The sequence below is a fragment of the Pristiophorus japonicus genome, chromosome 16 (assembly GCF_044704955.1).
Source record: "Pristiophorus japonicus isolate sPriJap1 chromosome 16, sPriJap1.hap1, whole genome shotgun sequence".
In the NCBI taxonomy this organism is placed as follows: Eukaryota; Metazoa; Chordata; class Chondrichthyes; family Pristiophoridae; genus Pristiophorus; species Pristiophorus japonicus.
The window spans coordinates 113,843,355-113,856,435 of NC_091992.1; the positions used below are offsets into that span (position 1 = coordinate 113,843,355).

At 42.3% G+C, this 13,081-nt stretch overlaps 1 protein-coding gene across 2 annotated transcripts in view; it reads right to left on the reverse strand.

The window, feature by feature from the left end:
* LOC139227147 (platelet-derived growth factor subunit A-like) overlaps positions 1-13,081 on the reverse strand; it is a 98,943-nt gene that overhangs the window by 15,608 nt on the left and 70,254 nt on the right. For both annotated transcript variants that reach the window (XM_070858214.1, XM_070858213.1), the window contains exons 5-6: positions 5,909-6,049; positions 1,913-2,106 (exon numbers count right to left, since the gene is read on the reverse strand). In XM_070858214.1, coding sequence (XP_070714315.1) covers positions 1,913-2,106; positions 5,909-6,049 — 335 coding nt within the window. The remainder of the gene's footprint in view (positions 1-1,912; positions 2,107-5,908; positions 6,050-13,081) is intronic.

Below are 13,081 nucleotides of genomic sequence, written 5' to 3' on the forward strand. Positions count from 1 at the left end.
ATTCTACGATTTACTGCAGCGACAATCTGCGATTTAGAGTGAAGCTGTGTCTCCTGTCAAGCTGTCGGAGCAGGTGGTACTTCAGACTTAAGCAATAGGAAACAACTAATAAACAGAATCAATTGAAACTGGAAGTCATTTTTCTTTAAAGTCTGGAGCAAATACTGTATACGTTGAATGGAAGGATAAATTCAAACACACGGTACAAAATAGAATATTGTAAGAAACAACAGAGAACTGATGTGTGTTTAAAAATAATAAAGTCCTATGAATAACAGCTAAGCTGAGACAATCCATAATTTCCCATGTTTATTTTATTGTGGGCAGCTTTCTAAAGAAAGATTTCCATAAAGCCCTGCCTGCAGCCTCTTTAAATAACAATGCTGTTTATTATTTACTAATTCTACATGCCAAAAGAAGTATAATTCCAGCAAATGTATAAAAAAAATCTTTTTTTTAAAGCTGGTTAGTTAATACCATCTAAATTATGGAAGTGAATCCCCTTTCATGCACATCCAATGTAAACACATTATGTAAGGAAGTTTTCACTAAGTGTCAGGTTACTTAGCTTAGTCAATACTAAGTAGGTTTTATGTACAAGTGTGGTTCTGAGCAGTTCCTTTCTTGTTTTCTGTCCCATATCTTGTAAAGCCAACTGACTCAATTACCCAAATACAAATTCATGTTCTGGTGGAAACAAATGTGATCATTTATTCAGTTGGCTTCTTTACAGTTCACTATTCAGATTCTGATTTAATTTTTTCCCTCCACTCTTCTCTTTCAGGCTCCCCACCATTGATGTCCCAGCCACTAAGAGGTTAAATTAGTCTATACCATGTCAGTTGGCCACAACCTTACAAAAGCAATCTACCGCACCCCCCCCCCCTCCCACAAACCGCCCCCCGGATTTCAATTTACTACACTAGCCACTTTTGTGACTTCTCTGAGTGCAACTGCCAATTTTTTGTTGTTTTTTGAACCTCGAGCCATTAAATCTTGAGTTAAGACCATCCAAACTTGTTTTGCATAGAACTTGGACAGCCATCAAAATGGCTTTCAACAGACCTGGCCATGTTACATTCAAATCCAGGCTGCAGAGGTTGAAAGGACAAATGCTCTAACTTACTGCACCATTAGTCATCACCCATCGTGCATTTAATCAAAGTGGTGGCATCAGTCAGCTCAGTTGATGCTACTCTCAACCTGGCATCAAGCCCTACTCCGGGAGTTAATGTACTGATACTTCAGTGGAGTGCCATATTTTCACAGGTGCCATCATTCAAGTGAAATATTCAGGCAGATGTAAAACATCTCGTGGCGATATCTGAAGAAGAGCAGAGAGTTGTCCTCCCTCAGCCAACACCACCTAAAACAGATTAACTGGTCAATGATCTAATTTACTGTTTGTGAGGTGTTGCTGCGTACAAAATGGCTGCCAGTTTGCCTACACCACAACACTTCAAGTGACTGCACTTCAAAAATTGGTTGTGAAGCACTTTGGGACACCACGAGGAGAAGGCATTGTACTATATAAATGCAAGTTCTCGCTCTTTATAATCCAGTTTACTTTATAATAGAAGCAAGATAATATATGTTCTATAAATAAAGAGCTGACATATTTGATGTCGGAATTTGGGATTTCAAGTTTCTGGGACATGTTCTTTGCTGATATATAATTAAGAAAAGGTCAGTTTTGATTTTATCTGATCATGCCCTATTTAAAAGCAATATTTTAACAGTACAATACTAGAGTAACCATGTGTGTATAGGGGATTGGCTTTCCATGGACCTGTAGAAATGGAGCTGTCTTAGGAAGTAAGGTGCAGTACACTCACTAGCCTGCAAAGTTTAACAAAACACCTATAAAAATGTCACAGTTACAGAATATGTACAACAACATTTCACTACGTACCTGAAAGGGCCTGTAATTTGCATGAGATGGAATGCATTTATAAGTTTTGGTGTTACAACAGCCAGAACAGCGGTGGATTTCAACACACGAAGGCCACAGAAAGAACCCCGCTGAGGTGGGGTCCACTTTGTACCGAGGAACCTCCACTGAAACTATTCTTGTTTTGCATCCAGCTGCTTTTGTCCCAGAATATCCTTTGATTATGAGAAAAGAAAATGGCAAAATTATTGTCTTCACATTACAATCGCACCTATATCTCCCCTCAGCCTTGCTGACTGATGGCGAAATGTTTGGAAGAAATGTGACAAACGGAATGGATTCCTTATAGACGACGCCACAGTCCAACCTGAAGGATCAAACCTTCCTCACAAACAGTGGGCAACCATCAACTGCCTCAAAACCGGTCACGGTCGATGCTGCCACTTTCTCCATCGGTGGAAGATTAAAGCATCCCCATCATGTGACTGTGGAGCTCCTAATCAGACCCTGGAGCACATCACTGAACACTGCCCTCAGAGGAAATTTATAGGCAGCCTACAAGATATCCACGCTGTTACACTGGGAGCTTTGGCCTGGATATCCAACTTAGATATTGACATTTGATTTGCTTTGCTACTGCCATATGAAAAGCTCATATTAAAAGCTCAATCCCCTCCTCTCCGGTTCGCCAGTCTTTTGAAATCAAATGTTGCCATGGTAGCGGTAACAGCTGCTGTTCCTATTTCCTCCAGAGGATGGCCCTGCTATCTCCAAAGAAAAATCATATTCCAGGAATACCTGTTGTTCCCACCTGCTCCAGAGGCGGTGCTGTAACACCTCACAGCCTGTTATAACAAACATCGCCATGGGCGATTAATACCCCTACCTTTATAAAAACATGTCCTTCAATTACTCTGAGCAAAACCCACAGGAGTTCTGCTCTCAGACAAGTCATGTTTTATTCTTCTAAAATAAAATCATAGAAAAATAATAAAATAAATTCGCTGACATTTTTTTTTAAATTAAGTTGAATTTTGTATGTTGCTTATAGGGGTAATTTTCTAGCTTTGAGCTCCCACTGGGAAGCCTCAATCACCGGCAGCACGTATTAGAAACTCTGCACACAATTTTCCAACCATTAATGGTCAGAAAACATTTTAAAATAAGTTTTCCCACTTATACGACTGTAAAAATATAAGAAAAGCTTGGGGTGAGAAAGACCTTTTGCTCATTGAAATGCATCTCTTAAGAAGGAGACCACACAGCTCACTAGTGACTACACTTGTCCTGTAGGGAAGAAAATCTGCCATCTGACCTATATGTGACTCCAGACCCACAGCATTGTGGTTGATTCTTAACTGCCCTCTAAAATGGTGGCTCACCAAGGGCAATTAGGGACAGATAAATGTGAGGTATTACATTTTGGTAGGAAGAATAGGGAGGTCACTTATTACTTGGAGGGTGCAAGTCTAGATGGGGTAGAGGAACAAAGGGATCTCGGAGTACAAATACACAAATCACTAAAAGTTGCGACACAGGTTAGCAAGGCCATAAAGAAGCAAACCAAGCACTAGGGTTTATTTCTAGAGGTATAGAATTGAAATGTAGGGAAGTTGTGCTAAACCTGTATCGAACCTTGGTTCGACCACACTTTACTGCATACAGTTCTGGTTGCCATATTATAAAAAGGATAGAGAGGCACTGGAGAGGGTGCAGAGAAGATTTACAAGGATACCAGAAATGCGAGGGTAAACATATCAGGAAATGATGAGCAGGCTGGGTTTCTTTTCTCTTGAAAAAAAGGTGACCTAATAGAGGTCTTTAAAATTATGAAAGGTTTTGATGGAGTGGATAGAGAGAGAATATTTCCACTTGTGGGGAAGAGCATAACTAGAGGCCATCAATATAAGATAGTCACCAAGAAATCCAATAGGGAATTCAGAAGAACCCCAAAGAGTGGTGAGAATGTGGAACTCGCTACCACAGGGAGTGGTTGAAGCAAATAGCATAGATGTATTTAAGGAGAGGCTAGACAAGCATATGAGGGAGAAGGGAATAGAGGGTTATGCCGATAGATGAGGAAAGGCACGAGGAGGCTCGAGAGGAGTATAAACGCCGGCATAGACTGGTTGGGCCGAATGGCCAGTTTCTGTGTCGTATATACTACATAATCCTATGTACCAGTCATGCCTCTGTATACAGCTTGCCCATTTCGCAGCACACATGTCGGGTGGCCCAAGGGTCGGTCCCAGAACGGGGATGGGTAGCGGCAATCTTAGGGGCAGAGGGGAGGCAATCATGAATATTGTGGAGGAAAGGGAGCACGTTTGCTCGTCCAAATTTAAACAAAAGCGAACTTTCCGTTGGGGAGTGCTGCTTAGACTGCAACGGCCGCTGAAGAATCCTGAGTGGTGCAGGTCCAAGGTCTGCACCGCTCATCGCAGACCAATTTCTGCAAGGGGGTCTCAAATGGGCTCATGCCACTCATTTACATATGTAACGGACCTAATGCCTGTTTTAGGTGGCTGCCAGGAATGCCCGATAGAGAGCCTGACCCAAAAACATCTATCCCGGGGAATCATGGTCGCAACTAAGAAATCCCCTGCAAATTATGTTGGCTGCTCCAATCAAGCTTCATGTTCATAGAAACATAGGAACATAGAAAATAGGTGCAGGAGCAAGCCATTCGGCCCTTTGAGCCTGCACCGCCATTCAATGAGTTCATGGCTGAACATGCAACTTTAGTACCCCATTCCTGCTTTCTCGTCATACCCCTTGATCCCCCTAGTAGTAATATTGGGTTTATGTTTAAAAATGGCGGATCATGCACGTTACTGGAGATATTTGGTTATCTTGCAACTGTAAGGTGTCAGTCACCCAGAGTCTGTGATACAGTTCCCATATCAGCATGGGCAATTGTTTGAAGTATGTTGTTTTTGAGTGCATGTCAAGTCCTGATCACATTAGTGGTGGACATGAATCCCTAAAAGGTATATATTCTTCTCCATATCAATTACAAAATATGATGCTTCAGGCATAACTTAGACAGTGTCCAAGAAATGGGACAGACCTGGAAAGTAGCAGTGATGCATCTGGTACCATATGGACTTGAACTAGTCATGTAACGCATGGTTCTTTTGCGAAAGGTCCAACATCGATTTGCAACCATGTTAACCTCTCGAATTCCACCCTATTCTCCTAAAGATAGAACATACACTGACAAGCATATTGCTACGCCCTCTACCTGTGTGTTCTTTTCAGAGTAACTTAAAACATTACATCTGAAAGAATGTCCAATGCTGAGAATACAAAGACGCATCCTTGCAATGAAGCAATTCTGAGACAAGCATTAGCTACCACAGGCCTATAATGAGAATAAAGCTGGCTATCAGATCATAGCCAAAGCTACTGATTTACCACAAATGGACAGAATGCAACTGCAAAAGTTCAGTTAAAATCCAAAATTATATGTATTAAAAACTGAATTTGCTTTAACCAATCAGTGGCTCTGATAATTGCCCATATTACTTCTGGGAGGTGCGTTTATTTCGTTCGCCAAAGCCTGCTCCTCATTCATCTCCTGAACCACGCTCTCTACATTTGCACTGAGAAATATTTTGAGTAGGTTCAGGAATGAGACAAGTTCCTGAAAAGCTGTTGCAAACAGATGAGAACAACATTAATTTTCACTTCTGGAGTCAGAAACATATGCTTCCAGAAATCAAACCACAATATATAACTTAAGATCTTCACAAATGAGAAAGTCCAGCTTCTGAATAACATGGATAATTACGTGGAAGCATTTAAGATAATCATCTAAACCAGTGTGTTTGCAATTGTAAACACATGTAAAAAGTGTAAAGTGAAACAGAATGAGGCCCAAGCAAGTTGAAGTAACACCTAGCTTACTCTCATCCAACAGAACTTGAGGAGAGAGGTGCTCCAGTTGATGAGTAGAATCTCGCTGTCAAACAGGAAATGGAAGCGGAGCATGAACTGGTAGTAATACTAGCAGACCTGCTATAAATGACCGTGGTTGGCTCTGTGATGGTGAATCTTGCGGTACTGCTAGCGATGGGGCTGAGCGTCCATCATTGTGTGCCTTTTGTCCAAGGTGTTCATGAGTGCTTTTGTATCTCTCCAGCCATAGTGGCATACCTTAAAAAAAACACAAAGCACAAAAACCCTGCTCAGTTCAACAAGCATGCAATGCCAAGTCCAAATTTGCCATGAGACATCACGTGGTGGTGAAAATTACTCAGTCGGTGAAATAATAGGCCTGGACCTGCAACCACAGTCAGTGATGAAGTCAGAAGATTCCAGGAATTGTTGAATTTGATGCAACTTGAATAGGCAATACCATCAAGGAGCCACTTTTCATAAAGCATCATCCCACAAAACTACAAAAGCATAAAAATAAGGAGTTCTGGTTTCAACAGGACAGTGTTGTCTATTTTGTACACAAGACAGATGGCACAGCTTCAGTTCAAGTAATAAGTACGTCAGCTATTGCATGTTGAATCGTTCGCCACACACCGGGTGCTTGGGTGATTATTGAGGGATGCTGTGAAATATAATGGCTACAGTCTGTTATCTGTGAACCTTCAGCTGATGGTGCCAGTTACCATTGGATGAGCAAATCATTCTTTAACTGAATAGCAAGGATGATAGTCATTGACAGGGTAAGAGCAACACATGAGGCTTAATGCACACTGCCCCACATAGACTTTAACCCTTATTCATCTGGACAACAAAAAGATGGTAATATCATCAAAATGGTAACATTTGTGACCGTTTCCATCACTGCTTGAAAATCTAAGGGAGCTATTAATGCAAACTGTACCAGAACTGTGCTAGTCAGATTACAACAATCAGCTGGGATATTTAGTGCAGCAAAACCAAGGCCTTGAAATTATGCAGTACAAATATTAATGTACTGACACATGGGGCTGAAATTGCCCACCGCTGGAAACGGGGCGCTCACACCCCGTTTCTAGTGTTTTTACCGCCGCGGTGGTTGAGGTGGCCTCTTGAACGAAATTCCGCTCTTTGGCTTTTTTACAGGCGGACCGGAAGTCGCTCACAATGGGGGCAGTAGTGCGGCAGTGAGTACACCAAAGGGGCGGAAGTTGGGGGAGGGAGTGTAGTGACCGCCGCTGTCGGTCATCATGGCGCCATGTCACCATGGCTCTCGCCTTCACTTAAAGGGGAAAGCCTGCGCGATTTTAAAAGTTTGGTCCGCCGGGCCACCAGGGAGGCTTTCGGCCGGGCCAGTGGTCTGGCACCCAAGAGGGGGTGCCAGGTTGCCTGTTGGCGGCCCGGCCAAACCCGGGGCATAATTGTTGGCCCGACATGGGAGTCAGCGAACAAAAAAGAAAACATGGCAGCAGCGGCAGTGTGTCCTCCCCTTTAATGGGAGCCGCACCGCCATTTCACAAGCCACAGCCTCACTGCACCGTCTCAAAAAAAAGCAGCTTTTGGCACCGCCCGGCGGGAGGAAGATATCTCTCGGTGGAATTCCGGCGGTGTGCACTGTGATGACACACTTAGAACAGCTCAGTAGCAGCGGAGCGGTAGTGGGGAGCAGGTCTCCAGCGGGATACCGCAGGAGCGGAATTTTGATAATGGCGGCCATTGCACGAAAAATCAGCGGCCATTGCACTCCACAGCGTGGCCGCTGATTTCCGGTGGTTACAGGCCTTAAGAAAAGGGGCAATTTCAGCCCCATTGTGTACTCTTATTAAATTCTTTTGTCGGCTATTTTAACAGAAGTATCAAACCATTTATTTTCAACCGTTAAAATAAAGGAATTTCATATGAGCCTGTTAAGTGCTTGTCAACTAATAGTTGCATGGCATAATCTCAAGGCTCAAATGTCCACCAAATAGAATATCGGTAGGAACCCATAATCAACAGTTTATGGTGGAAACAGGGAACCTTGTTACAACTATATATATTTTTAAAATAATTTCCCGAGTCTTAAGGAGATCTTTCAAATGGTTGACATGTTCATTCAGCAAATGCAAAACCCTTCTTGATGGAGCATGTTAGAAGGGAAGAGACTAGACTTCATCCAATATTGAGGAGTGAACTGAGTCGGTGAGAAATTTAGAGGCTGGGGAACATTTGTCACCAGTGATTGTAATGTAATTAGAATTAATATGTGACAAGATTGTTAATAAGGGAAAATAAAATGAATATGGCAGATTTCAACAGTTGCTTTCGGCCAAGAAGGTCAAAATAGAAATGAGAAGGATAAAGCACCAACAAAATTAGAATGCTTTTAAGAATATAATCAATGAAGGTTGAAATGTTATTTAGTGTGTTCATATTTGACAAAAAGAAAAATAACAAAATGCAGCTTCTTTGGTGTTGAGTTGGCTTCAAGATGGAACATACGACAATCCTCTTAGCAGGGCTAGTTATCTGATACCTGAGCCAAGAAGATTCACAGTACATTAGCACATTACTGATGGTTGGCTTGCCATCCTAGCTCATAGGTAGGACCTGGACAAACAGGCTTGTCAATGGGACTGAGAATCTTCAACACTGGACACCAGATAATCTGCAAGGCAATGCTTTAACTGGCAGGGTGGTCCAAGTTAATCAAGTAGTGAAACCAATTGCCACTGCACTGTGCCAGTAAACTGCACAGGTTTCGCTGGCTGAGCTGCAGCAGTGCTTCACATATACTTCAGGATCTCCAACCCTTAGTGCCGGCCAACCTGCACCTACATTCCCTGGCCACGCAAATGCACTGTGTCCCTACAGATAAAGAATGCGCACTCCATGTCAGGCAACAGAAACTCTACTTAAATGAATTTCTCCTTGGTTTTGTGTCGAGACTCTTAAGCATAGTGATGGGTTCTTGTGGATTTCGGACTCTCGGCTGACCATTAAAAAAAAATCGGGGTGCTTAAATATTCAGAAGGCATCAAGACAAGGTAAGACTGCACTGAGGAGTGCTTAAAGAAGTGAGGGCGGAATTAAGGACTGCTGTGCCAGAACTTTGCATTTCACTGGATGAAGAACATAGTGTCAGAAGACAAATAGTTAATTTTATTGCAAACTGTAGAGAGGTCAAGAGGAATTTATAAATTTGTTTGCTTGGCATCGATTGTTGGAAAAATTAGCATCTATAAAGAAAGAAGCAAGCCAAGTACATTCGAGACTTCTTTCCATTTACCTTTGTCTGAACTCCCGATGTTTGATTTTCTTCCCAGTTTTACTTATCTCAATCAGATTTTTATAATATTACTTGGAGTTTTCTGTTACAGTTTTTTTTTAAGTTTTCATTTTCTGCCCCCTTTTTTGTTCCTTAAAATCTTTTTGCTCTCTTTCTTTTATTTTAATCTTGCTCATTCCATTTCCCAACGCCAGCACCTTTTCTGTCGGCCATTTTCCCTCTATGTCGATTCTTTTTTTCATTTGCTTTCTCATGTTTCTTCAGTGGAGATTGAGCAAGATCAGGCAGGGAGAGCAGTCTCTTCCATGGAGCGGGCTTAGCAAGTTTGTGCAGGAAGCATAGGCCTAACTGGAGAAAGGACTGAACAAGACTGGGCAGAAAGGGGAACGAGCTCAGCAAACAGCCAACTAAAAAAAAGCATCTCAAAAGCATTCGAATGTGAATGGTTGCAAATTTAAAGCTCAAACTAATTTTACTTTGACATGGATTTTTTTGCAACAGGTTTTGATTCTAATGAGCACAGACACAAAGATTATAAGAAACTGGTGCACTGTAGCTGTTGAATGAATTAAAGAAAGAAAGACTTGCATCTCTTTGGCGCCTTTTATTGACCACCGGATGTCCCAAAGCGTTTTAAAGCCAATGAAGCACTTTATTTTTGAAGTGTAGTTACTGTTGTGATGTAGGAAACGCTGCAGCCAATTTGCGCACAGCAAGCTCCCACAAACAGTAATGTGATAATAACTAGATGGTTTTAGTGATGTTGATTGAGGGATAAATATTGGCCAGGACACCGGGGATAACTCCCCTGCTCTTCTTCAAAATAGTGCCATGGGATCTTTTACGTCCACCTGAGAAAGCAGACGGGGCCTCAGTTTAACATCTCATCCAAAAGACAGCACCTCCGACAGTGCAGCACTCCCTCAGCACTGCACTGGAGTGTCAGCCTAGATTTTTGGGACTGAAGGACGAGCAACTTCAGAAGGCTGTGATGATGTCTTTCTATTAGTGTGTCTGATAACGAGAGTAAATTAAATCAATTTTTTTAACGAATGAGATTCCTTGCTGCAGTAGCTTGTTAAAGTTGTAAATTGCCAGCTGACAGTTCAAAATCAACTTGGGCATCATCTGTCACATGAACCAAACTCCAGCAGATAATGATCCACTGAAACTTTTGCAAAGGAAATAGCTATACCAAAAACTATAAAGAAATAAAGAGGCACTTCAATGTAGTTTTCAAGAAGAGCAAAATTACAGGTAGTGCAGGGCCTCTATCCAAGAACTGTTGGCTTCTGCACTGTTCACTGATGACTTTGTGAAGAATATCCAGCAGGATGTCCTGGACACAACCAGGAAGCAGCTGAGGAAAAAGGGATGACAATGAGGAAGAGGGAATGATAATGAGGAAGGGATGATAATGAGGAAGAGGGGATGATAATGAGGAAGAGGGATGATAATGAGCGTTGCTGGTTAAAGAGGAAATTAACGCAATAGTAAGGAAGGACATTAGCTTGGATGATGTGGAATCGGTATGGGTGGAGCTGCGGAATACCAAAGGGCAGAAACGCTAGTGGGAGTTGTGTACAGACACCAAACAGTGGAAGTGAGGTTGGGGACAGCATCAAACAAGAAATTAGGGATGTGTGCAATAAAGTTACAGCAGTTATCATGGGTGACTTTAGTCGACATGTAGATTGGGCTAATCAAACTGGTAGCAATATGGTGGAGGAGGATTTCCTGGAGTGTATTAGGGATGGTTTTCTAGGCCAATATGTCGAGGAACCAACTAGAGGGATAATCATCCTAGACTGGGTGGTGTGTAATGAGAAAGGACTAATTAGCAATCTTGTTGTGTGAGGCCCCTTGGGGAAGAGTGACGATAATATGGTAGAATTCTTTATTAAGATGGAGAGTGACACAGTTAATTCAGAGACTAGGGTCCTGAACTTAAGGAAAGATAACTTCGATGGTATGAGACGTGAATTGGCTAGAATAGACTGGCAAATGATACGTAAAGGGTTAACGGTGGATAAGCAATGGCAAACATTTAAAGATCACATGGATGAACTTCAACAATTGTATATCCCTTTCTGGAGTAAAAATAAAATGGGGAAGGTGGGTCAACTGTGGCTAACAAGGGAAATTAAGGATAGTGTTAAATCCAAGGAAGAGACATATAAATTGGCCAGGAAAAGCAGCAAACCTGAGGACTGGGAGAAATTTAGAATTCAGCAGAGGAGGACAAAGGGTTTAATTAGGAGGGGGAAAATAGAGTATGAGAGGAAGCTTGCAGGGAACATAAAAACTGACTGCAAAAGCTTCCATAGATATGTGAAGAGAAAAAGATTAGTGAAGACAAACGTAGGTCCCTTGCAGTTGGATTCAGGTGAATTTATAATGGGGAACAAAGAAATGGCAGACCAGTTGAACAAATACTTTGATTCTGTCTTCACGAAGGAAGACACAAATAACCTTCCGGAAGCACTAGGGGACCAAGTGTCTAGTGAGAAGGAGGAACTGAAGGAAATCCTTATTAGGCAAGAAACTGTGTTGGGGAAATTGATGGGATTGAAGGCCAATAAATACCCGGGGCCTGATAGTCTGCATCCCAGAGTACTTAAGGAAGTGGCCCTAGAAATAGTGGATACATTGGTGATAATTTTCCAACAGTCTATCAATTCTGGATCAGTTCCTATGGACTGGAAGGTAGCTAATGTAACACCACTTTTTAAAAAAGGAGGGAGAAAGAAAGAAAATGGGTAATTATAGACCGGTTAGCCTGACATCAGAAATGGGGAAAATGTTGGAATCAATTATTAAAGATGAAATAGCAGCGCATTTGGAAAGCAGTGACAGGATCGGTCCAAGTCAGCACGGATTTATGAAAGGTAAATCATGCTCGACAAATCTTCTAGAATCTTTTGAGGATGTAACTAGTAGAGTGGAGAAAGGAGAACCAGTGGATGTGGTGTATTTGGACTTTCAAAAGGCTTTTGACAAGGTCCCACACAAGAGATTGGTGTGCAAAATTAAAGCACATGGTATTGGGGGTAATGTACTGACGTGGATAGAGAACTGGTTGGCAGACAGGAAGCAGAGAGTCGGGATAAACGGGTCCTTTTCAGAATCACAGGCAGTGACTAGTGAGGTGCCGCGGGGCTCAGTGCTGGGACCCCAGCTATTTACAATATACATTAATGATTTAGATGAAGGAATTGAGTGTAATATCTCCAAGTTTGAAGATGACACTAAGCTGGGTGGTGCTGTGAGCTGTTAGGAGGACGCTAAGAGGCTGCAGGGTGACTTGGACAGGTCAAGTGAGTGGGCAAATATATGGCAGATGCAGTATAATGTGGATAAATGTGAGGTTATCCAATTTGGGGGCAAAAACACGAAGGCAGAATATTATCTGAATGGCGGCAGATTATGAAAAGGGGAGGTGCTATGAGACCTGGGTGTCATGGTACATCAGTCATTGAAAGTTGGCATGCAGGTACAGGAGGTGGTGAAGAAGACAAATGCTATGTTGGCCTTCATAGCTAGGGGATTTGAGTAGAGGAGCAGGGAGGTCTTACTGCAGTTGTGCAGGGCCTTGCTGAGGCTTCACCTGGAATATTGTGTTCAGTTTTGGTCTCCTAATCTGAGGAAGGACGTTCTTGCTATTGAGGGAGTGCAGCGAAGGTTCACCAGACTGATTCCCGGGATGGCAGGACTGACATATGAGGAGAGACTGGATCGACTGGGCCTGTATTCACTGGAGTTTAGAAGGATGAGAGGGGATCTCATAGAAACATATAAAATTCTGACGGGACTGGACAGGTTAGATGCAGGAAGTATGTTCCCGATGTTGGGGAAGTCCAGAACCAGGGGACACAGTCTAAGGATAAGGGATAAGCCATTTAGGACTGAGATGAGGAGAAACTTCTTCACTCAGAGAATTGTAAATCTGTGGAATTCTCTACCGCAGAGAATTGTTGATGCCAGTTCATTGGATATATTCAAGA